The 24166-nt window shown below is 54.8% G+C and overlaps 2 protein-coding genes and 1 long non-coding RNA gene across 3 annotated transcripts; 1 reads left to right on the top strand and 2 right to left on the bottom strand.

Annotated features, from left to right (window-relative positions):
* Positions 1-9321: 9321 nt before the first annotated feature.
* On the bottom strand, positions 9322-11530 carry LOC131400155 (uncharacterized). Its single transcript, XR_009217348.1, has 3 exons — positions 11422-11530; positions 9736-9804; positions 9322-9624 (listed from the first exon to the last, which is right to left on the bottom strand). It is a non-coding gene; the product is annotated as an uncharacterized LOC131400155 (long non-coding RNA).
* Positions 11531-11601: 71 nt separating this feature from the next.
* LOC131400387 (uncharacterized) lies at positions 11602-15589 on the top strand. The gene is made up of 3 exons (XM_058535127.1): positions 11602-11992; positions 12516-12568; positions 15021-15589. The coding sequence occupies exons 1-3, from the start codon at positions 11602-11604 to the stop codon at positions 15309-15311; spliced, it is 735 nt and encodes a 244-aa protein (XP_058391110.1). The 3' UTR covers positions 15312-15589.
* Positions 15590-17680: 2091 nt separating this feature from the next.
* Positions 17681-19172, bottom strand: LOC131400154 (heat shock transcription factor, X-linked member 3-like). Its single transcript, XM_058534875.1, has 2 exons — positions 18681-19172; positions 17681-18271 (listed from the first exon to the last, which is right to left on the bottom strand). The coding sequence occupies exons 1-2, from the start codon at positions 19170-19172 to the stop codon at positions 17681-17683; spliced, it is 1083 nt and encodes a 360-aa protein (XP_058390858.1).
* Between the last annotated feature and the right edge of the window lie 4994 nt (positions 19173-24166).

Below are 24166 nucleotides of genomic sequence, written 5' to 3'. Positions count from 1 at the left end.
TGAGAAGAAGCCTGATGTGGACTGTGATTGCCACCAAACGTGCTGGGCACCGAGGGCCCTGTTCCCGGAAGCGGCTGTCTGAAGACGTGTGAAGCAGTGCTGGGACTCTGTTCTCTAACTGCGTGAGGAGGGCCAGAAGGACGGAGCTGGGTCCAGGCTGTCCTGAGGTTTGTGATGCAGCAGGAACAGCCTGGTTCCTGGCTGGGGGCTTGAGGAGGAGTGAAAGTGAGTGGGATCACAACTAGAATCTGATTCTCTTGAAGTAGAAGCAAAGCCCAGTGGAGCATGAGTGGGCAGAGGAGGGGCTGGGCATCCGGGTAGCCTTGACATTTGCTGAGCTCCTTCCCTGGGTCACACACTGTGCCAAGGACTTTACAAGCTGAGATGATTCTCTCATAGGGAAGACGTTAGTCACAGTCCCGTTTGCCTCTGGACATCTTGCATCAATCATCGTGTGAGCAATCTTTCCCTTCCCTTCCCTCTTCTTCCCTCCCCTCCTCTCCCTCTTCTTTTCTTGTCTTTTCAAGCCCCTGTTTTTCCATCCTGCCATTCATTGATTCAGCTAGCTCAGCTCCAGGTGATGGGACAGGCAGGGCTTGGAGCAGACCACCTTAGCGCTGTCAGAGGCAGGAAGTAGGGAATTTCTAAAAGCCTCCACCAGGGGTCGCCTAAGAGCCAGTGTTTGCTAGCACTGCTTCACAGGCGATTCAGTTCCTTAAAAAAATGTGTTATTTTGTAAAGCATAAGCTTAATACAAAATAAGCAAAACAGAAATACCTAATCAGATCTTTGTAAGTGTTGCTCTGCAACTGAGTGAAGCATGACTGGTTCTTTTTCCGTTTGCGTTGCACTCGTCTGAATGAGGGGGTTACATTTGGTCACCTCCTTTCTTCCTGGTTTTCCCTGTTCCTCTTTGATTTATGAAGGATGTCTGCTTATTCCCCCAGATCTGTCTTTACAAACAGCCTCAGGAAAGGGAAACAATGACAGCTGTTTTGGAACAAAGGAGGACTCGCATGGTTGAGGGCTTTGTGTGCTGGGAGAGGGGCTTCTGGTCCCTGGGGTCTGCAGTCACAGCCCCGGGACCTGTCTCTGTCCTGTGATCCCATAGACCAGGCCTTGCCTGTCTGCACTCTCAGCCTCTGACAAACAGCTGTTTCTTGCAAAGCGGAGCCCACATCTGGATTGCCAGAGCAATGCCCACTGCCTCCTGCAGTTCTGAAGCAAAAGCCAGAGGACAGGTGGGAAACTGTGCAAAAGACTGCAAGGCTTTGGTGACGTTCCTCTGGGGCCCCTCTCATACGTGTGCTACGAAACACACCTCGGGCATGAAACGATGCATCCACAGAAGGAACAGCTAAAGACAGCCTGAAATATGAGACCTTCGAGGGAAAAAACAGAAGGGTGGGGGGAATCTTCACCGAATTACCATGTGCCTCCTGCCTTATCAGACAGGTGTCCTCATGAAGCGAGTAGTTTATGCCAAAAAAGGCAGTGAGGAGAGCAACCTTGCCAGCTTGGTGAGGAAAATCAGCCCTCCTTTGCTATGACACAGGGAAGCCCCTTGTGGAACGGCCCCTTGTGGAATCGGTGTGACGTGATATTTCTGTAACATCACTGAAGAGTCTATTGATATGGGAAACTTCTCCAAGAGTCTCGAAGGGGCCAGAAAAAACACTCAGGTGGAAGGCATACCAGAGGGGATTCTTGCTAAAGGGCATGTGTTGTTCACACTGAAAGCGCAGTTTTCAAAAGTCCTCAAAGTTGGGATTTCTCTCCATTGACTCCCGGAGCCCAAGAGTTGCCTTTGAATCCTGGGGAGGAGGAACGCCTTGCAACTCCCAGTCCCAGCCTTGACCTTGTACTCCAGGCAGAAACCACCAGCTGCCAAACCTCACACCCCTGACTGCTTGCTTGCCCCAAGCTGGCTGCCTGGCCCTCACCTCTCTGAGTGACCCTGCATTAAGCGGTCACATGATGGGGCAGTCAAAGAGCATGGGCTCTGCAGTCCGAGAGATCTGATTTCAATCCTAGCTCCACAGTGCGGCCCTGGCCCACTGCTAAACTTCCCTGGGTCTCATATGGAAATGCGAATCCCACAAAGAGACTGCCTAGAGGCCCATTCCCAGCCTCCAGCAGGCACTCAATAAACAGGGGCTCTGGGTAGCAGGTTCTGCCTGCCTGGCCAGACTCTAGCCCATGGAGTTCCAGATCCCAGCCTGCCTGGCCTGCTCCAGCTTCAACCCCTCTGGGGCACAGCTGCAGCCATCTCTGGCTCCCCTGAGCCCCACGCCATGGCTTGTGAGCTTCAGAGAGATGCCAGCTGGGCCAGTGAAATGTTTCCAGTTAGGAGGCTGCAGCCTGTGGCATGGGGGAGCTTCAGCCTTCACTCAGGCGATGCCTGCCCAGCTCCCTCACAGGCTCCAGGCAGCACATGGGGTATTTTCCTGGTGCCCCTTTCACGGCGCTAAGATTGGGGCCATTCTGGTTTTCCATTTCCAGTGTCACTTGTCTTCTACATCATCAGGCTGCTGAAAGAATAAATTCCCAGAGGGATGCGATGGCAAGCTGGAGGTGGGCTGGCAGTAGCGCTTCTCATGCCATTGTCAGCCGAGGTGGGGCCCCAAGTTAGACAAAAGGCCCCAACACCACTTTCTTGCTTCTCTTCTCCATCACATCTTTGTGCATCAAATTCATTCCAGCCTTTTCAACTCACTGAATCCTCACTGCCGCACCAGGGACTGTGCACTGCTATCATCTCCAGCACAGAGATGTGCAAAGGGAGGCTTGGAGAAGGGTCGTCACTGGCTCAAGATCTCACAGCCAGCAGAGCTGGAACTTAAAGCCTGGCCTCTTGGCCACGATGCCACACTGCCACAGACAGACCCAGGCCAGGGCACTGGTCTGGTCTGCTCAGCTCTGTGCTGTGAGGGTAATCACCGTATGTCCCACAGGCAACCAGGGTACATGGAAGGTCTCTGAGGCACAGAAGCAGGGGTGGGCAGACAAAAGAGAGCTTCTAGATCACAGGCTGGCCGAGAACCCTATTTTGCTCAGGGAGAAAGTTTACTTTGCAATTCAGGGGCCAGATTAATCCTAACGATAAAACTACTGGCTACCAAAATGGAGCAAGTGCGACCTGTGTGCCACGGCCTGAAGGACCAGGCATATGTCCCAGCACTGCTGGGTGTGGGTTCTACTACACTCATTTCACATGAGGAGAAAATGGAGGTGAGCTAAGGTCACCCGACTTGTCAGTGACAAAGACTGACCCGGACAGGACTCCAGCCCAGCCCCCTCACCTAGCCCCTGTGCTCAGTACTGATTTGGTGAGGGACACAGGGCACGAACGTGTCACCGTTACAACGAAGCTCCCCTGCACCGAGCACTTGCTACGTGCCAGGCCCTGTGCTTACTGCTTCAGCTCTGAGGTCACCTGGCCTCGCCTAACCACATTGCCTCCTTCGAGGTCACTCAAGTCAGTTGCTAGATATGATGAGATCTCCACTCAGACTCCTCGAGGTGAGGGGAAAAAAATCCTTCAAGAAAAAAATGGTGACAACGAATGAGAATGAGACAATGAAGGCCCTTCCTTGGAAGCTACTTTCAGGCCCCTTTCCATCCTGTCCAAAGTTAATCCACAGGCTTCTCCGGGACAGAGGGGGCCGCAGAGCAGAGTTCCTGGTGCAGGCTGTGGCGCAGCGCCCCTTCAGCTCATCTCCTCCAGCTACGTTTCCCACCCGGGGCTTGTGAAGAGCCTGCTGGGAAAGCAGCAAGTGGGCAAGCCTGACGCTGCCAAGCTTCCTGTGTCATGGCCTACATCTCAAAATCAGACACTCCTAAATCACACAACACCCCAGCATTGTGTGAGAGGGCCCAGGCTTTGTGTGACGGCCCTGGGAAACGGCACTGCTCGGGATTTCCTGAAACAAGACTGTGGGCAGATCTGCGGTGGTACAAATGACTAGCGTACACACACGCTTGCTAAGGGCCCTTCCTATTTTTAGCTCTACGTTCATCCCATTTCCACCATGGAAGACTCTGGTTGCTACCAAGTGAGATTTCACAACCTGGTGCAGTTGGTTGGGCAGGAGGTGGGGTATCCAGCCATCCAGGTTGACCTGGGGCAGGGCCTCAGTCCTGCCTGTCCCAGGAAGGGCATCCCTGCTGGCTGCAGGCTGGAGGACACACCTCCAGCAACTCTGGCCCTCTGTTAGTCCTCAATGAATGCTGGCTCTTACTAGTCTTGCTATCACACGTGCACAATGTCTCATCCAGAAGCCCTGGGGCCAGGTGAGTTTCAGAATTCAGAAAGGCGACAGAGGGCACAGACAACACATCAGTAACACCCCTGCAGGGTCTAGTGAAGGCACTGGCACATCTGCAGTGAAACATGACTATGAACGCCAAGTGGGATGAGGACAACTCAGCATTCTACCAAGAGCTTCTGGCCATCCATTTTTGGTTTTCCCACCAAAAGACTTTAGGTCAAGCTTATGAAAACATCTTTGGTTGCCAGAACTCTGTGGGTGACGGAACTGTGGATAGCAGATCATGGACCCGTATTCCTGGAGGCAGCAGGCTGACATGGACTCCCACACAGATCAGGGAAGAGGCACCCAGCTTTATGGATTTCTGGGGTAGCTGAGAAAGCTCCCAATCCTCAAACCCTGTCAGTTTGAGTGGGTTCACATTGCCTCCCCATTGGCCCCCCGGGGCCATCTGTACATCTTTGGTCAAAATCCAAGCATGGCACCTGAATCCCCAACCAGCCACATCCTCTAGGACCTTTGGGACTGGGGGCCAATGGTGTCACTGCTCTTCCTCTTCCTTTCCAAGCTGGAGGCTTTTCACTGTCTGCACATCTCCCTTCTGCAGCCTTCAAGGCACAGGCCAGCACCCGTACACTCTTTCCTACCTACCAAAGCCTTCTCGGGGAAACAGAGATGCCTCTTCGGCCACTACTAGCAATAGAGTGCTTTATGGTTTACGGATCGCTCTCACATGAATCATCTCATGTCATCCTTACCTCCATGAGCTAGACTGAAAAATATTATTACTCCTCAGGGGGAGATTTTTACATCATGCCCATCTTTCAGATGGGGAAACCAAGGCTCAGGGAGGTAAAGTGATCTGACTCACACCCGCAGCAGTGGTGGCACCAGGGATCAATCTCAAGTTTGCAACCACAGAACAAAGCTTGTGCTTTCTGCCTCACTGCCCCTGTGGAGGATAGGAGCCTGATGGTGCCAGCTTGGGGGTGCTCCACAACATGTCTGCTCCTGCCACGAACTTTCTCCCAGTTGCCTGAACGTATCTGGCCCTTTCAGGGGACCCTTCCCCCATTTCCCACCTAAGGAGACCCTTTTTACCCTCAAGACCCTGCTCAAAGGGCCCTTGTCTCTGAAGCCTTATGCAGCACCTTGCCCCGAGTCAGCGGTTCCTTCCTCTTCACGTTTTCCTAAGCCCATTCGGCCTCGATGCAGACTGCATGGTTTGCAGGTCTGCCTGGAAGACGCCCCTACCAGCCCTGAGTGATGCAGAGGTGTGTACCTGCATACCTGCACCGTCAAGGGACCTCTTACAGGACGGGTGGCTGCTGACAAATCTGCTTTGCCTTATGCTGTTTTGTACCCAGATCTGCCCTCTCCCATCAGGCTGCACTTGCAGTGATGCTAACAGACGCCCAGTTATCAAATGCCCCGGAAGCACGTCCCCTTCCTAACCCAGCAGTCATCTGATGCACAAGAGACCAAAGCACCTCCCACCAGGCCCGCCAGGGTGGAGCGCATTTGTGCCCGTGCAAAGGCAGCTGGCACCCTATGTGTGCTAGTCAGCACACACCATCCCTGGGGCACCAATTCTGGGTGTTGATTCACCTGTTCTTTCAACATGGATTGCAAGGCCTCGGGCACAGTGAGGTCCTGACCACCCCGCCGACTGCGGGTCCTCTAATGCCGATCCCTGCTCTGCAGCTCCCTGATGGGCTGGGAAGGACTGTCAGCTCGGCATCACAGGCTGAAGGGACACCCTGCCCAACCCTGCTTTGCCCTGCTCCTTTCGTGTGTGTCAGTCTCCACGCAGCGTTTGGCACTCCTCACTCCCTCTCAGGATCAGCTTCCTGAAGGATTCAACCTGAGACGGTTGGTTCTGGCGTGGTCCAAAAAGCAGGCAGTAAGATGGGGTCTTGGTGCGGGACTGTTCATCACCCGCCCCACTGGTAATGAGGGCCCCGTCAGGCGTAGGTGGTGTGCAGACAGCCCAGCTGCTAGAACGCTCCTGTTAGAACTCTTCCTTGGGCCAGCAGATGGAGAGGAACTTCCTGGCAGGTGAGAAGATCCAGGCGTGTGGCACATATGGGAAGGACAACTCTAAGGACAATGGGAATGGATGGGGGTGACCTTTTTGCTTTGATGACCTGAAAGGGGATGAGAAGCCCGGGGTGATTAACAGAGTGAAAACTAACGGGGAGCCCCAGGGTCTCCTCAGTATCTTACAAAGTGGCCCCCTTGCAGGCAGTGGACAAAGGTCAAACCCAGGATTTGGTAGACGTGGTTGAACTTCGACAAGGGTTGAACCTTCAACCAAGGCAGCCATGTCAGGCCAACGTCAGAAGCCCCTCGGGAAAACATGCATCCCTGACATAGGGGACAGGGACATCTGAGAGGGGGCCCTGGAAGATATAGACTCCCCAGACGTCTCTGAAACTTCCAAGCATGCGGCAGCAGCCCACCCCTTCCCATAAAGAGCTAGTGTATCCACCCCATCCCCGAGGGAGCACAAAATTGCATGCCTTTCCCCACGGGTGCCCTCCGTCTCAGGAGGTAGGGGGACCAACTGTCCCGGTTTGCTGTGGGTTGCAGTGCTAAAACCAGGAGAGTCCCACGAAAACCAGGAAGATGTGGTCGGCTTCCTGCCAGGCCCCCACCCAGAGTGAGGTCACCACACAACACAGGCAGAATGTGCCAGGCCTCGTAACGGAAGGAAATGAACACCATCCCCTGGCCAAGGAACCACAGTAGAGGTCCTGGAGTGGCACTGAACGGCCAGAATCCAGGGGCTTAGGATGATGGACACCACTGACAAGAAGGCCTGACCCATCGAGTGGTGGAGGTGGTCAACAGAACACTGCCTCCCTGGGGGCACAACGGATGCGCAACCGACCAAGATACAACCTAAAATGGACACTCGAAAGAGCAAGAACGGATGGCAGGCAGCTGAGGGCAGCCACCCAACAGACAAGTCATGATCCCTTGCCCAGGTTCTGCCCCTGAGCCAGGTTTTGGACCTGGAACTGTGGATTAGGGAGGTGGCCAGGACAGCAAGGGGAAGGACGCTGCAGCGCCATGGCAAGTAGACACTGGAATGACCCCCCCAGCCCTTCCCAAAGGGACCTCTGGCTATGCACTGGGTGACTGAACGCTGGGAAACGGGATTACCAGACAGTTGAAAGCTGTTGGACACAGTGTCCAACTTGACATTGACATTGGAGACTCCATAAACGCGGTCTCTGCGTCCGCTTCAGGGGGAACCCCTGCGCTGGAGTTTCTGACCAGAGATGTCATTGGGTCCACGTTATGCTGGGCCATTCCCGAGGACTTGTCAGTTGGTCTTGAGTGGGGAGAGCCTGGAACCCAATACACTCCAGAACAAGGTACAGAGCTTAGTGAGATGTCTTCTGAGGAACCTCTCAGAACATGGGATAATACTTAACGTTAAATGAAAAAACATAAGACAGAATGCTCATACAGCATGAACTGAGTAAAGAGAAAACACAGGAAAAGAACCAGCGGAATAGGCCCAAATTGTGAGCGTTCATGCCTCTGGGTAGCGCCTCATGAGTGCCCTTTGTCCTGATTCTTCATATACTTTCTGTACTTGCCAAAGTCGCCACTGAGCATGCAGATACTCACGAGTCGGCTGAGTGGGTCTCTGCAACACAGCACATTAGTCCGCCCATTCAAGCTCCCATCACCATGGCCATGGGATCACAACACGTGCTCCAGATCCCCCACACCTGACTCTCATAAACAAATAAGCTGGACCGCGCACGCTCGCTCGGCCACAGCATGACGTTTGGACGCCCTCCCTCAAGCTGTGGAGGGCCTGGTGCGTGGGTCATTGCTTATTTACTCAGAGACTGAGGACAGTTAAGAAGACGTAGACTGAAGAGCTCAGGAGTGATGGAAACATGGAAATGAGCGTCTCCCCGCCCCCCAGTTAAAGGTGCTTTATTGGCTTGTGATATGAATGCAAGTGAGGAGGGTTTCCGGAAGTCCACGGAAACTCCCAAGGTTCCAACTCTGCTGGGCCACGTTCTGTGTGCAGGCACCACACCTAACCAGTGGCGTCAAAGTAGCCCGCCCACGTCTGCAGGTTCCTTGTGGTGCAGCTTCTTCCTGTGGACTTGGAGTGTCACTAAGACAAAAGCAGAAATAACTACAGTTCACAGGTTGAACCACTCGATCCGGGCCGTGTTGAGAGAGACATGGACAGCTAGAGCTGCCCGGTGGACAGCAAGGAAGGGGGTCAGGGGAGTGTGCCTGTTGGAAACAGGCCACGTGAGGGTCGGGAGGTAAAATGGGAGACTGGGGCAGAAGAAACAAGGCTCGCTGTCTTCCTGTAGCTGCATGGCTGCCCCAGGGCTTCTCTTCAGTAACTCCAGGGCGCGGAACTAAAGCCAAGCAGTGACAGATGGAATTACAGAGATGAGAAGGAACCCTTTCTCAGGGGCAGAGTGCTGGACGCAAGGGCACCTCCTACTCGGCGACCGCTCATCCCAGGTGGCGGCCTGGGGGTGGATGGCAGCCTCCAGCAGGAGGGGCGGTGGGACACTCCCTGACCTCTGGGTTCACTTACAATTAGAGAGCCTAGGTGAATACTGAGTCCAAAGCAGGCCTGCAAAGAGAGGAGGAGTCTGAAACGCAAACAACCAAGGGGGGATTACCATCCAGTCTTCAAAATCAGCTCCCACAACTCTGAACCAAAAAGACCAGCAGATCAACAGCAAGACGGGCAGAAGGCATTTCAGAGAGGAGGAAACCGGACCTGCTGAGAAGCGTATGAGGGAAACTGGGAGTTTGGGTCAAGCCGGTCCCAGACCGGTGGTGCCACAAAACATGCAGCAGGGGCAAACTGGAACCTTCTCTGGGCCTCAAAGTCAGAGAAGCACATGGGGTGCGGGAGGCAGAATTCTCCGTGGTGCAGTTTGCACCTCTTGACAAGTGAGGAGAACAGAACAGGTGACAGGCTCAGAGGGGAGAGGTGTAGAGAAATCACACTGAGCAGAAAGGATGGGCTAGGCAGGAGAACATCTGGGCCACAGAGAGGGTCTGCAGCACCAGGGTGGTGAGCGCTGAGAGGCCCGGTGGCGGCAAATGCCCAGGGCACAGCTGGAGCCGGGAGGGCTGGATGGACAGAGGTCATTGGAGGGGTGAAGGATAAGAAACTGCCAAGGCAACTGCTCAGAAAGGCCATCGGGGGCAGGGGGTTCTGAAGGGTGCTGCCCAGGGCGGACGAGAAAGGGAGGCCGACTCTGAGCAGGTCCTGTGGGCTCCGAAGAGGAGGCGACGTCCTGGGGGTACGGTCACCGCAAAGAGCAGTGGTAGACATGGCAAGGACTTCCTGAAAGGAAGACAGGGTGCATTATGTGGACGGAATCATGGTCTAGGGAGGAAAGCAGACCCCCTGCAGCCCTGAGGCCTAAATCCCAGGAAGGGACCCTCTGCTCCTCACCTCACCTCACCTCACGGCCAGCATTCCCGTTTCCTGGAGCTTCCACAAGGAGAGCGGAGGTGCAGCTCACTGAAAGAGAAAGCAGTCCTCTGTTGATTCCACGTTTACTAAGTGACTACTGTGTCCTGGGCACCCGGCGTACACAAATCAGTAAGACCCAGTCCTTGCCTTCAAGGAACTCAGCGTTCCTGCGGGGGCCAGAGACTCTTGGAGAGCAGTTACAACCATGGGAGACAGGATCCCAGGGAAGGAAGGGAGGGAGGAAGGAAGGGAGGAAGGGAGGGAGGGAGGTCCAGAGTGCTACCAGAACTCAGGGACCAGAGTGCCTGCCACCAGGGGTGGGGCGGAGAAGGGGATGTTCAAGTTGTGCCTGGAAGGAGGACAGGAGTCTGCCAGGACAAAAGGAGGCGGGCATTCCAGCCCGCGGGAACCGCAGGTGCCAAGGCTGGGAGTCCTGGCAGAGCGCGTGCACTCAGGGTGCAGGGGCTCCCCAGCACAGTGACCCAATGTGTTGGGCGACAAGTGGGGAGAGAGCTGAGGCCAGCAGAAGGCCCTCCCAGGACCCTGAGGGGTTTGGGCTTAAACAAGAGAGGGCTGGGCAGGGTCCTCGGGAGGGGGTTGATGAGGGCAGATGTGCCCTTCAGAAACGGGACTGGTGGCCTGTGGAGTACCCACTGGAAGAGGAAAGACAGCAGGCGTCCAGGCCGGTGGGGAGGCTCAGGGACTAGCAGGGGCCCCAGACTATGAGGCCGGAACTCAGGAAGTAGCAGTGGGGTCAGGAAGAGGAGCATTTATTCTGATCAGGCGTTTGGGATGCAAGGCCCCAGGACTTGGTCCTCAAGTCAAAGGCGAGTGAGGGCGCAGGGATCTCGAGGAGCACAGAGGCCTCCACTGAGACCCCTGAGCCCCTAACCGAGTGGTCCAAGATAGAAGACAGCTCTGACAGGGAAGCAGGCTTTGTGGGGGACACGTCAGGTCTGAGGAGCAGCAGGAAAGAGGGGGGATGTTCCTTCTCACCTGCAAAGGCCATACCAAGTCCGCCCCTCAGGACCCCACTGGCACTCCCAGGGTGGCTTGGAGGAAGGAGACCCTAACACTCTGGCCCCAAGACTCAGCCTAGAGGCCCCGCCCTCTCCTCGCCTCCGCGTCTCCCGGGGTCCATTCAGAGGGTCAGCTTAGGTCGACCTTGGACTCCTGCCTACGGGTGCAGCGCGCACCGGGCGCCAAAGTCACAGGAGTCAAAAGGGCACTGCCTGGCCTCCGCCACCGAGCCAGCCTAGCCCACCCACCACGCGGCGCCCACGGCCCAAAGCTCCATCCCTGCCAGCCCCGCCCAGCTCCTCCCTGCCCCGCCCCCGCCCCCGCCCTTTCTCACACCTCGGCCTCCTCCTCGCCAGCGTTCCCCCAGCTCCTCCCCCGCAGCTCTTTCTCCCAGCTCTGTCCCACAGGTCTTCCCCAGCTCCTCCTCACTCACCTTTCGCCCAGCTCCTCCGCCAGCTCTTTCTCACAGCTCCTCGCCCAGCTCCGCCTTCACTTCCCATAGCTCCTCCTCCCTCAGCTCTTTCCCACGGGTCTGGCCCCCATACTGCTCCCTCAGCGCCACCCAGCCCCGCCCCCAGCCCCGCCCCCAAGCTCGACGTGCCCCGCCCCTCCCTCTCCGTCCAGTTCCTTTTCCCCCATCCGGACCTGCTCCGGGCAGCTGGTCTCTAGCTCCGGACTTGGCCCGGTCGTCCCTCGGGGCTCAGGGCCCGGTGAGTCCATCAACGTCTCCTACTGGCCAGGGCCTGCGTGCGTTTGTGCGTGTCTACGTCATTGCGTGTCTCCGTCACGAGCTGGCTGCGTGCTGCGTGCTGCGTGCGTACATATATGTTGCGAGCCAGTGTACGCCTCAAAAAAGGGGCGTCAGCGTCTGAGCCAGGGCGGCGCGGTAGAAGAGCGGCGGCGCCTGTCACCTGTCAGCGGCCCTGGGTCTCCAGTTCCCGGGCGGCACCGGTGGCAGCGGCAGCGGCGCAGCCACCACGCGGGCCGGGCGCTCTGTCCTCTGACCGCGGCGCACGTCGTCTCCTCGCCTGGGCGTGGGAGGCGGTCGTCCCACCGCTGGCTGCCTTGGCAGGCCACGGGGAGGCGGAGGATTGTCTTGCCCGGTGGCCTCAGCCGGGTCGGCCCAGCGCGCCCGAGACTCGCTTGGCCGGTGGGGCCGGGAGCCGCGAGACCCGCACCGCCCGAAAGGATCCAGGACTCAGCCCTCCGCGGGACGGTACCACTGGGCTGGGGTTTCCTGGGCCGTGGGGCTGGGAGCATGCGCAGGGCACCCGAGGCCGCACTTCCGTGTCCCTTCCTCCTGCCACCTTCCCACACCCACCATCCTCTACCTGCGTGTGGACCGGTGATGTGCATCTGCGCTAGAAACGCGAGTCTGCTGGTCCCCCTGCACCGCTAGGTCCGCCCTCATGCCTGCCCTCCCGCTTGGCCCTTCGGCTGTGACCTCACCCAGGCCACGGGGTCTGCTGGGCTGTCAGAACATGTCCCACTCCCATGAAGCGGTTTTCTGTGCTGCCGCTGGGGCATTATGTGGTCCTGGACCCAGCCAGGGGAGGAGAGACCCACTGCCGTGGTGAGCAGAACCAAACCAAGAGTGAGCTGTTTCCCTCCTGTTGGACCCTCCTCGGTCCCGCTGGCCTCCAGTCCCTGCTGAGTAGAAGACCGTTCTGCCATGTTAGCCTACGTTGCTGTCTCCTACCTGATGACCTTGTCTCATTATCCTTCTTGTCCTTGTGCAGGTGAAGAAGCTGAGACAAGAGGAACAGCCTTTCCTCCTCAGGCCACCAAGCAGGTACTCTCTGCCTCATGAGGCAGGAGGGCACTCAGCCCCCTTCGTGTTTTTACAGTTACCTCAGTTCTCTCTAGGGATTCCACCCGCGCAGTTCAGGTCTCCTTGTTGTGATTTTGTCGTGCTGCTGAGAAAAGGGCCAAGACACCAAGTGGCAGAAACTAGGCAAACCTGCAGTCCAGTCATCGACCCCAGGAGAAGAAATAGAAATGGCCAGGCCACAGGGGGACAGCCAGCTTCCCTCGTAAATAATTCAATCCCAATGAATAGGGTGACCCTTTGTCACCCATCAGGTTCGCAAAGCTTAAGCAGAAAGGTGGTGGTCAGTGCTGACAAGTGTGTGAGGAAATGGCACCTTTGCCTGCGGTTGGTGGAGCGTGCCCAGGTGAGCCTCCGTGGAAGGCGTCTTGCTGGTGCGTATCAGCATCTCCGATGTGTGTGCTGCGTGACCCAGGCCTCCTCCTAAATATGTCTTCAGTCAGCAACTGTTTGTGGTAATGTCCTTTACAGTGGCAGAAAGTGCAAAGCGGTCTGTGACTCGCCATCAGTAGGAGAAGAGTCAGTAAATTGCAGGGCAGCCAACAATGGGATCCCATACAGGCAGTGACAAATAGGATAGATGAAGATGTGCAGACATTGAAAGGATGTGGCTGATCTGCCGTTAATGGAGAAATCTTTCTCCACCCTGTGGAGATGTCCAGGAAAGAGCGTACACCTCTGTATTAGTTTGCCAGGGTGGTCGCATCAAAGTATCACAGACCGGGTGGCTTAAACAACAGAAATTTATCATCTGACAGTTCTGAAGGCCAGAAGTCCAAAATCAAGGTGTCGGCCGAGTCTGGCTCTTCTGAGGAGTGTAAGAGAGAATGTGGGCTGTCCTTGTCCCTGACTTCTGGTGGTTTGCTGGCAATCTTTGGCATCCCTCCTTCTGCCTTCAGCTTCACATGGTGTTCTTCTGCGTGCATGTCTCTTTAAATTTCCCCTTTTTGTAAGAACACCAGTCATATTGGATGAGGGTCCACTCTAATGAGCTCATTTTAATTTGATTACCTCTGTGAAGACCTTTTCTCCAAATAAGGTCACATTCTGAGGTACGGGGACTGAGACTTCAACACATGAAATCGGGGGGGACACAATGCAACCGATAGCAACCTACAGAGGCCCTGCGGTAGGAAGGAACTTGGAATTTTTCAGGGATGGAAGGACAGCCTTCGTGGCTGCAGGGTGGTGAGTAAAGGGGAGAGGAGAGCAGACAGCTGGGCGTGGGGTGGCAGATCACGTGGGGCCTGGAAGGCCCTGGTGAGAAGTGTGAATCTGTTCTGGTTGGGGAAGGAAGCCCCTGAAAGGTACTGGGCTAGGTGCCTTGTCCCCTGTCCTCACAGCCACGTGGAGACTGAGGCTCCCTGTGGTGCCATGACCCAGCTGAGATTCGGGCCCGGGACCCTACTCCTCCCAGTGCACAGCTCTGTCCTCCAGCGAGAAGGAGGGACCCCTTCAAGGTACAAGGAAAGGAGGCAAGGACAGGGGTTGCATGCAGTCAGGTCCGCTGTTATTGTGTGCCGTCTTTTCATTTCTCAATGCCCTCTTCTCAGCTGTAGAGTGGGGTGACAGTAGCACTGCCCCATACCTGGTTACCTGAGGATTGAATTCTATGATCCGTCATGGATCGTGCCCGTCCCAGGGTCTGGCATGGAGGCGGTGTGTGCACATCGCTACCAATTGTTCCTACTCTCGTTATTCGTTTCTCTAGGCTCTTGGCGTCTGCTGACAGTAGAGACTAGTGGTGCAGGAAGGGGTTGAAGGAGGATAGCACCCAAAGGGGTCAGGAGGAGACACCCGACGGGGCCATCTGAGATCAAGGGCATCCCCAGGGCCCAGCTGAGGTTGGATACTGAGGATTTCTGCTTAGCAGCCCTGCGCTAGGGGCTGGTGAGGTCTGGAACCCACAGTGCCTTGGTGGTGGCAGTGCCACGAAGCTGAGAGTGCTGGGGTGGGTGAGGGTGGCAGGAGAAGAAGCAAAGCCCAGGACTGACTCTGGCTGTGGTGGGAGAGGGCTAGAGCCAGCCCACTGCACTGTGAAGCCAAGGGGCCCTCCCTCCCTCCTCTGTGCTGCTCTGGGGTTCAGTGATCTGTTGTAGAACTGATCACGTGCTGTCCTGGCTGTGACCTTCTCTGGGGGTCCCCACCCTCCTCCGTGAGCTCCCCAAAGACTCCATCTGATGGGCGGGTCATCCGAGTCAGCAACCCCTTCTGTCGGCCCTATCCGCAGACTGCCTGGTGATTGGAAGAAGGAGCCAACACTCTCTACTCCCCCACCGTCCAGGTCACTGGGGGTTCAGGGCACCCGGGCAGGGGGGACGGGTGGGACGTTGGGGAGAGGTCAGGCCCACGGGCCATGAGCTTGGAGTGCTGGTGCGTGATGTTTATTGACATTCATTGTTCTTTGTTTCCACAGGCCACCGGAGGCAAGAGAAGCCCTGGGGAGATGAAGTTCAGCTGCCTCTCCTTCCGGCAGCCCTATGCAGGTTTTGTCTTAAATGGGGTCAAGACCCTGGAGACGCGTTGGCGTCCCCTGCTGAGCAGCCACCGCAACTGTACCATCGCCATCCACATTGCTCACAGGGACTGGGAAGATGCCGCCTGGAGGGAGCTGCTGGTGGAGAGGCTGGGGCGGACCCCCGCTCAGATTCAGGCCTTGCTCTGGGAAGGGGAAAAGTATGGCCGTGGAGTAATTGCTGGCAAGTGACGCGGTGCCGAGCACTGCTCAGACACCTCCCAGGGCTGCCCCCAGGATCTTGCTCAGGAGTTTTGTGGCTTGTTTTCTTTTGAACTGCTGGGTGTGTGGGCTGTGTGGTTTCTTTAAACAACACACGTTCAGAGGGGCTGCAAGGGGCCCTGGCCTGGGGGTCGGTGGGCTGAGGTTCCACGACCTGGGGTGAAGTGCTTCTCCGTTTGGGACTCAGTTCCCGTGTGTGATCTGAGAGGCAGGGACGGGTCCGAATCTGCGTGTGGTGTTTGCCCGTGTGTGTGCTTGCGTGTGCATGCGTGTTGCAGAGACCATGAGAGGCAGCAGAGCACGCAGAGGGGGTCGGGGTGGCCTCTAGACTCAGGCTGCCTGCCTCGCATCACGTGTGTGTCCCACCCCCAGTGCCTGCCGCATACTGCACAAGTCCCCTAACCCCTCAATGGTTGAGGTCTCACATCAGCTCCTGTCGCCTGGTGAAGTGCTTGGGGACCCAATGGCCTGTAGGTTCCCTGCAGCGTCCGGGGCCCTTGTGATCTGTACCTGCTGCCCTCAGCAGTCTGACTGCGACCTGCCCGTTATTTTGGTGGGGTTATTGAGGACAAGGCCCTCTCCTCCTCATTGTCCCTCCCTTGGCCTCGCCCGGAATGCCGTGGACAGAGTTTGGCATGTCAGAAAGGCTCACTCCGAGAGACCCAGCTCACTCCGTGTCCATTGGGTGACATCATCTTAGTCTCTAGTGGTTGTAACTTTGAAACCATGTTCTCTCACAGGCAGGCCTTGGTTTATGCAAGAGAAGATAACTCTGTGCTTCTCTCTTTGTGCACAGGGCTCGTTGACGTTGGGGAAACTTTGCAGTGCCCAGAGGACTTAGCTCCTGATGAGGTTGTGGAACTGGAAAGTCAAGCTGTACTGACCAACCTGAAGCAGAAGTTCCTGACTGTGCTTTCAAACCCCAGGTGGTTACTGGAGCCCATACCCAGGAAAGGCGGAAGGGATATCTTCCAGGTAGACATCCCAGAGCACCTGATCCCCTTGGGGCAGGAGGCCTGATGAACGTGGGCTCCTCAGAGGAAGGTACTGAGAAACCAGCTAAGTCGTAACCCATCAACTTGCCATCATACTGCGGACGTGGAAATCAGGTTCGATGTCGATTGGCACCGCAGTGGAGGGCGCTACCCACCATGTGCTGTGCGTGTAAACAGATTTCTCCACTCGGATGCAGGGACGAGGAAGCGGGACTTTGCTTGCAAGATGCCTCTCTAGGCTCAGGAACAGTCTCAAGGACTTTGACCTTCAGGAAAAAGGGAAGGGAAAGCTGCCAGTAAATGTCTTGGCCTTGCCACTAATTTTGGTCCAGCTGATTTCTGGATTCTACGAAGAAATATCTTTTAAGAGAAGTCGTTAGTGTTCTCCCCTCTCTTTGTTCTGGTCGAACTCAGAATGTTTGAAAAACATCCAGGGGACGTTGTGTGAAGGCTGGGAGTGGGTGCTGAAAGATCGCTCGAGAGTGACCAGCCCTGGATGGCCTCATTCCTGGTGAAGGGGACATCAGACTTGGACCCAGAGCAGCTGTGTGTCCTTGCAAATGACTGTTGCTCTGTTGTCAAGTGTCCCGTGGCTCACGGAGCATGCGTGTTTGACATGTCGCACAGCTACTTCATGTCCTTCCTGTCTAAATACAGCTCTCTTGGATGAGTGATAGGTAGTGTTGTTTATTTTGTGGGAAATCTTTTTTTCTTTCTTTCTTTTGGCCGTTTCTTAGCAAGGTTTCTAGTGGTTGTTACCTGTGAGGATGACGGGCTTTCCCCCAGGCATTGACTGGAATGACCTGCCTCTTCTGAGTCAGACTGCAATGGTTGGACATCCCCGGGCAAGTGGGGTGGCCCTGCTATTAGGTGGACCTCTTTGGAAGGCCCCTGGCTCTTGGGCCAGAGACGTCCAGCTCCTGATCAGAAACTTCCTAGTATCATAGGGGAACCCGTGAGGAAAGACCCTCCTGTTTCAAGATACATGCATAGTGTAAGGCGATACCCCCAAGGTCAAGAGCCCGGCTGTTCTGTCTCCTGACCACCAGGCAAGGCTCAGGGAACCAGGTCTTCCTGGGCTTGCCTCAAGACTCCCTAGCCAGATCCTCGGCTGAGTGTGTGAAAATGCTGCTGCTTCAAGTGAAGGAGGACAACAGGGACCAAAACCTGTTTGGGGCCGGGATTTCCCGCCTCCTCAGGCTTATCTGATGAGGTGTGTGTAGTATCGAAAGTTAGGAAGAACACCGACTCACAATTCTCATTAGATTGTTTATTTACTCCCATGGAGTTTTGCATCTTGGTTATAAAACGGTGATGTTTATCTGTCACCACTGACCTGTGAGCTTAGGGACCCGGATTGTCCTTGCACTGCTCACAGAGTACACATTTGTGATCTGAGGAGCCTTCCTGCTCCTCGTCCTCGTCAGGGGCCTCGTATGCGGACATGACTGAAAGGGCAGCCAGCAGGATGAAATAACAGGTGTTGTACAAGGACATCACAAAATCGTAATCTGAGTAATCTGGGGGGCTGGCGGGTGGTTCCCCTATGCCGTCCCTTCTGGCAGTAGCCAGGGGCACAAACATATCATTCCTGGACGGGCCCTCCCCACTTGGGCTGCCTGGCTCACTTGGGTGATGGTTTCCCATGGCACGTCTGGCTACACAGGTCACAGAACAGATACCAGAACACGTGAACCACCAGCTGCCACTGGGTCCCTGAGCATTGGGGGCTTCCTTCTGCGCCTTTTTGTTGGTTTCTTTGGTGGGTTCATTGCGATGGATTCTTGGGGAGTGCCTCGTAGCTGCTACCTGCTTCTTTCTCTTGGGAGTTGTTGCACTGGTCCCTGGGCAGGCGATAATTCTCAGGTCTCCTCTTCTCCGAATGTTCTCAATGAGGAGAGGCTTGTGTCTCTGAAAGTTGGGGTTTCGGTAGATCTGAAACAAAATCAATCCTGTTAGTCATTCTGGGAGCAAATATTCACCGCCCCCCCAATCATAATGGTCTTGTTTTCCTATGGAGAAAAGATATTTTTAAATTGCTGTCAAGTTTCATTATGCCCTAGAGCCTAAGCTCACTAGGCATACGTAATGCATAGGTTAAGGTGTTAATCTCTCTCCTTGACATTAACTGACCTCTCAGAGTCTTTAGTCATACCTAGAGATTATCTCTAAGGAGGTTGTAGTTTCATAGGAACATCTGTACTTTCTCATCTTTCGATAATGTCTCACGTGAAAAAAGTTATCCTCAGAAATTAAACCCTTTCAGTGTATCATTCATCTTGGTCTACTAGGAAGATATTCGAGTGACAGAGAATATAGGAAAGGGAAGGACTTTCTACTTTACCATGATTCTCTTGTTCCCTGGAGAGTGAGCCGAAGAGTTGTCTGAACGTATTTTGCTGAATCCGTGGAGATTCAGTTGGCGGATAAAAGTCTTCAAGCTGTCTGTTTCAAAAATTCTCGCTGCACCTCTCCGGTTAAGAATCTCCCTCTGGAAAAGATCTTCTTCAATGATCACTGTGTCTCCATCGTCATTCCAGCGCACAGACGTGAAGGCGCTGTCCTCTGCTAACATCCAAAGCTTTCTGGGGAAGGAGAGCCCGAGAAGATCGTTTTCTTCCACGTGGGCTGTGCCTTGATTTGGATCCTGTGGTCGTGGGTCATCTTGGGGGCCTGGATCTTGGCTCATGGCTTGGTCACTGTGGTTCTCCAAAACCTCCCTTGAATCCAAATTTGGAACTAGGGATGAATTAGATGGGACCCCTATTGCTGACTCTCCATTACCTGATGGGGCCAGCTCGACTTGATCTATCTGGTCAGTACTCTGACTAGCCATGGAGCTAGTCTAGGTCAGGAGCACGTTCTACCCAAGACCTTATCACTGAACTCTCGAGTCAGAAATGCCTTCAGTCAGAGCGGGGACGCCCAGTAAAGACTGTCCACAAAATTCTAGAGTCTCGGTAGTTGGGCAACCAGCTGCTTAAGTCATCATTCTCTTCGGTTGTAACGTGATGTCACAAGGGTGGCTCACAGCTGGTCTGGAGAGGGAGCCCTGGCCAAGTGTGGGGGAGGGGAGGGGTGTGGGGGTCCCAGCTTCTCTCTTTTCTAAAAGTAAAGAAACTTATGGTTCGAGTTCCCAGAAAAGGCTCCCATCTGCTGCCAGGCACATTATTTCATGGGGCCAGGCCTTGGATGGGTTAAGAAACCATGATCCTATCTCCGCTCCCACCCGTAAAGACAGAGAGGTGGGCCTGTTGCTGAGCTCTCTGATTTGCTCAAGGACCAGGCCCTGGTTCGTCCTAGCTTGGATCCCACCAAGACTAGGTGGGTCAGAAGGGCCCCTGGGTGACTGCGCCTCCCAGAAGAGGGTGGTCCCTAGCAGGCTGATTGGCCTAGTCTAGGTTGGTCGCCCCCTCGCTTTCTGCTTTGGTCTCTTCCAGCTACTCCTGCTGGTTGGTTGGTCCTGCTCAGGTGGGCCCAAACAAAGAGTCCTGTTTTCTTGCCCCGGGGTCAAGTTGTCCCCAGAGTAGGGCTGTGCTGGAGCACAGTGGAAGTGCTTCTTAGGTTCCCGAAACTCTGTCACCCAAAGCACCAGCGTGTGAGTGGGTGGCCACATCTTCCACTCTGCGTGGGAGTGAGTCTCCTCTTGAGCTCTGCTTGTCCCCAAATCTCATCCTTCTCCAGATCACAACAGAATTGTCTCCAGTTTCCATTTCTTCCCCATAGAGACTCTTCTCGTTGCCCAGGATGAGCTCACTTTGGGAACACCTGTATTTGCCCTTTTCAAATCACCTTCCCCAGATGCTCGGATTCAGCCTCCCTTGAGACTGCCTCTAAAGCCCTATTTCCTTTCTTCAATAGAGTGGTTTGAGTTCTTCTCTCCCAGATTTCTGGCTTCCCACTTCCAAGTTGGATCTCCTTTGGTACTTTCCCTTTTGATGACTTGATTTGGGGGGCCCAGCATCTATTCTGTTCTGTTGAGACAGCATTTCACTGACCCACTCCCATGAGCCAGCCTTGCTCTCCTTGCCCCAAGCTCACCCCCACACCCCAGCCGTGTGTCCCTCCCCTGCCATTATCTGGATGGTAGGTCCATTGAATAATTTTGTTTGCACTTGGCTTAGACGCTTTTCAAAGGGCCTACTTTACATAGACTCACTCCCAATGAACGTTCCTACTCGTTTAGCTAGACGTGTGTAAAAGAGATCAACATGAAGATACCTCTCAATGTGTATTTGAAAATAGATGAGAGTCTGGGTGTAGAATGGGACAAAACCCAAATGAAAGTCATCCTCACCATAGATGAGAGGGTACGACAGTGATTTTGGTGAATACGTGTTCTCTAGCCTTTCTGGACAACTTTGTTCTTAATATTCACTCCACATAGGGGGATAGACTGGTATTGTGGGAAGGCCCTGCCTGCAAGGATCGTAGGTCCTTGTCCCGGCTCTGCCACTAAGTAGGGTCATTTGCCCTCTCTGAGGGTCAATCCTTTGTTTCTAAAAGGAGAGTGCCAAGAGAGTTTGAAAGAGAATCTCCCAAGATGCCTTTCAGTCTAGGGACTGTAACCCTTAAGGGAGCCCCTAGGTCTAGATTTGGGCTTGGTCTGTGGTCTTTGTGCATCTAAACAGGTTTCCAAAGTGTTCATTCATGATGTCAGTTTATCCTGTAGGGACATCCCATCAGAGTCTAAGAATTTCAAATGGAGGCCATTGGTGCCTTCTCAGAAGAGGGCTCCTAGAGTCTCTGGATGAACAGCCAGCTTCGTTCAGTTGCACACCAAAGTGTTTTTGCTTCAGTGAGCTCTTTAAAGACTGAAAATGAAATTTCCTTGTGGCCTGTGCTAGCTCATGAACTCTGCCGATGACTTATACAAAGGGATTGGGCCACTGGAGGGAGAGGAGAAAATGACGCGGGAAACCACAGCCTGGCATTCTGCAGAGAGCAGGTGTTTCCTTGATGTGCTTTAGGCACTCTTACCTCCTGAGTCTTCTGTAGGACCGTTAGCTCGTCTCCTTTGTTTCAGGAGTCACCGAATTTCCGCTGGGGTTAAGAATCTAGGACACGAGGCTCATCTTGTCCTCTGAAAATGAAACATTCACAGTGCTGACTTCAGTCTAGTTGATGAAAGGCACTATGGAGATGGCCTCCCTCGACAAAGCCTTCTCAGTCCCAGAATTTCAACCCTGGGCCCTGTGGCCACCAGTCCGACAGTCTTTATTAGGTAGCTACCACGCTCAAGCCTCTTGGAGAGAAATGATTGATTGGCTCTTCAGTGCTCCAGAGGCCCCAGAGATGACTCGTAAGTGTTGCAGCCTTATAGACCAAATCCCCAGAGTCAGGTGACTTGAGCAGAGCACAGTTGATTGGGCTCCGAGGACAGCCACCTCGGAGGGAAAGTGATTTCAGTCTGGACTGGCTGCGGCTTCTGCACAGCCTGCAGCCGTGGAGAAAGTGCATAGTTCTGGGCTATGGGGCCCAAGGCCTGGGGCAGCCAAGGGGCAAGCCGGGTTGGGTGGCCTTTTGTGCCTCCCCTTCCTTCCTGGCCCCCTTCGCGCCCTGGGTCCCGGTGGAAGCTGCCTCTTTACTGGTCTCCCTCCCCCTCGGGCACCAGCTGTGCCCCAGCAGTTGGTTTACATTGCACCTGAGGGGTCTGTCTCAGCCATGGCTCAGACACAGGCCCTCGTGACATCCGAAGCCTGCCCTTTCCAGCCCCCCAGCCACTGTGCTCCTCTTACCCACTCAGGCATCTGCCAGCCCAGAGGCCTTCCAGCTGCTTTCACTCACCATCTGCTGGGCTCCAGCCCCATTGGGCCCCTGGCGCTAAACTCTGACATGCTGGGAGCTTCCTTCAGGAATGGTGCTTGTGCTGCCCCCTCATATGGCAATGCCCTTCTCAGTCCAGAGGCCACTCATCCTGTCGGGGTCCCGCTCCAAGGCTACCTCTTCAGTAAGTCCTTTCTCCCATCCCAGTTCTCCCTCACAGCTCCTTGTCTGGGGCTCCCACAGCCCAGCACCCATGTCCAGTCCCAGTTGGGTTGCTCCTGCCCCCTGTGAGGTTGTGTGGGTGTGTCTCTCCCTCCAGACTAGGAAGGAGGACCTTGAGGATGGCAGAGACCATGATGTGAACCCAGTCCCCAGTATACATGTTGGAATGAAGGAAGTTCTGTGTCACCAGGACCTGGGTGGGGTTTAGTGTCCTCAAAGCAGCTCTGCCTTGTAACAGCGACCATAGGAGCAGATGTGGAGGGCTCCTGCATCACTGGCTGTGGGAGTGCTCTGAGGGTCTGTGCCATTTGCTCTTCAGCACAGTCCCTGGGCAGGTTCCAGGAAAGACCCAAGCCTGGGCCATAGCAGGTGGAGTCACGGGCCCAGGTTCCACCCTGAGGAAGAAGTAGAGCCAGGATGGGGCCCACAGCCTCACCCCCAGACGGGGGCCTTCTGTGTGCCGTGAAGCCACCTGCACACTGCAGGGTAAGCAGCAAAGGAGAGTCTTTCTTGTCTGGTGGTGTCTCATTTTGTAGTTGTCCAAGGCTAAGGGCATGCTGGTAAACATGTCCTAAGAGGCTAAAAATGGCACGGGGGCCATTGGGTGAAATGTGCCTTTGTAAAGGAGCCACGTGCAAGCTTTGTTAGCAGCCTGCTTCCTCCCCTTGCCTTAGACAGGGAGGCCTGGATTCTAGGAATTTCCACTAGCCTTATTCTCCTTTAGGGACATTATCCCGGTAGGAATTGTGGCGTTCAAGTCAGTCTCAATCAATCTCTCTGGTGTAAACTCTTTGAGGATTGGAAACAGAACAAGCCTCCTGATGATTTTTGCCTATTGGCGACCCTGGAAAAAGGAAGACCACTTGGGAAAGAGAGGCAGTCTCCAGATGGAGATAGACTTGTAGAGATTTAAAAAGCAGTGTTCAGGTTGTGTTATACTGACGAGCCAAAGAGGGGTGACCTGTGTGTATGGGCCCCTAGGTGGTATATTTCCTTTTTTTTTCTTTTTTTTTTAGTGAGGAAGATCAGCCCTGAGCTAACATCCGTGCTAATCCTCTTTCTGCTGAGGAAGACCGGCTCTGAGCTAACATCCATTGCCTAATCCTCCTCCTTTTTTTCCCCAAAGCCCCCCAGTAGATGGTTGTACGTCATAGTTACACATCCTTCTAGTTGCTGTATGTGGGACGCGGCCTCAGCATGGCCGGAGAAGCAGTGCGTCTGTACGCGCCCGGGATCCAAACCCGGGCCACCAGCAGTGGAGAGCGCGCACTTAACCGCCAAGCCACGGGGCCAGCCCTAGGTGGTATATTTCTTCACAGTAGTCTGAGTCCTGTTGGCTTACAAACCTGCCAGCAACCACCTCAAATTTTCACATATCCAGTTGTTTCACACAGTGCTCATACTAGCAGATTTTAGGCCTTTTAGAACCTGCCTGCTTCGTGTACCCCACCAAACCTCAAGCCACATCTGCTAAGAATAAATAAGATAGAGCCTTGTGGCCCTAAGACCCCAGGCCACTGCCCCGAACTGCTGAGCAACATCCCTTAGACACATGGGCCCCCTCTCTGATGCCTCTCTCCCAGCAGCTCCCCTGCCTTCCTCCCACAGTCCAACTAACAAAAGACCACGGACTGGGTCGCTTATAGACGACAGAAATTTGTTTCTAATCATTCTGGAGACTGGAAGACCAAGGCGCCAGCATGGTGGGATGAGGTACCTCTTCCGGGTTCCTAGCCGCCACCTTCTCACTGTGTCCTCACACAGTGGAAGGGGCTGGGAATCTCTCTGGGGCCTCTTTTTGAAGGTGATTCCCATCCATGGGGGCTCCACCTTCCTGACTTA

This window comes from Diceros bicornis, chromosome X (assembly GCF_020826845.1).
Source record: "Diceros bicornis minor isolate mBicDic1 chromosome X, mDicBic1.mat.cur, whole genome shotgun sequence".
NCBI lineage: Eukaryota > Metazoa > Chordata > Mammalia > Perissodactyla > Rhinocerotidae > Diceros > Diceros bicornis.
The sequence above is the reverse complement of the archived record's forward strand: the minus strand, read 5'-3'. Positions and strand labels throughout refer to the sequence as shown.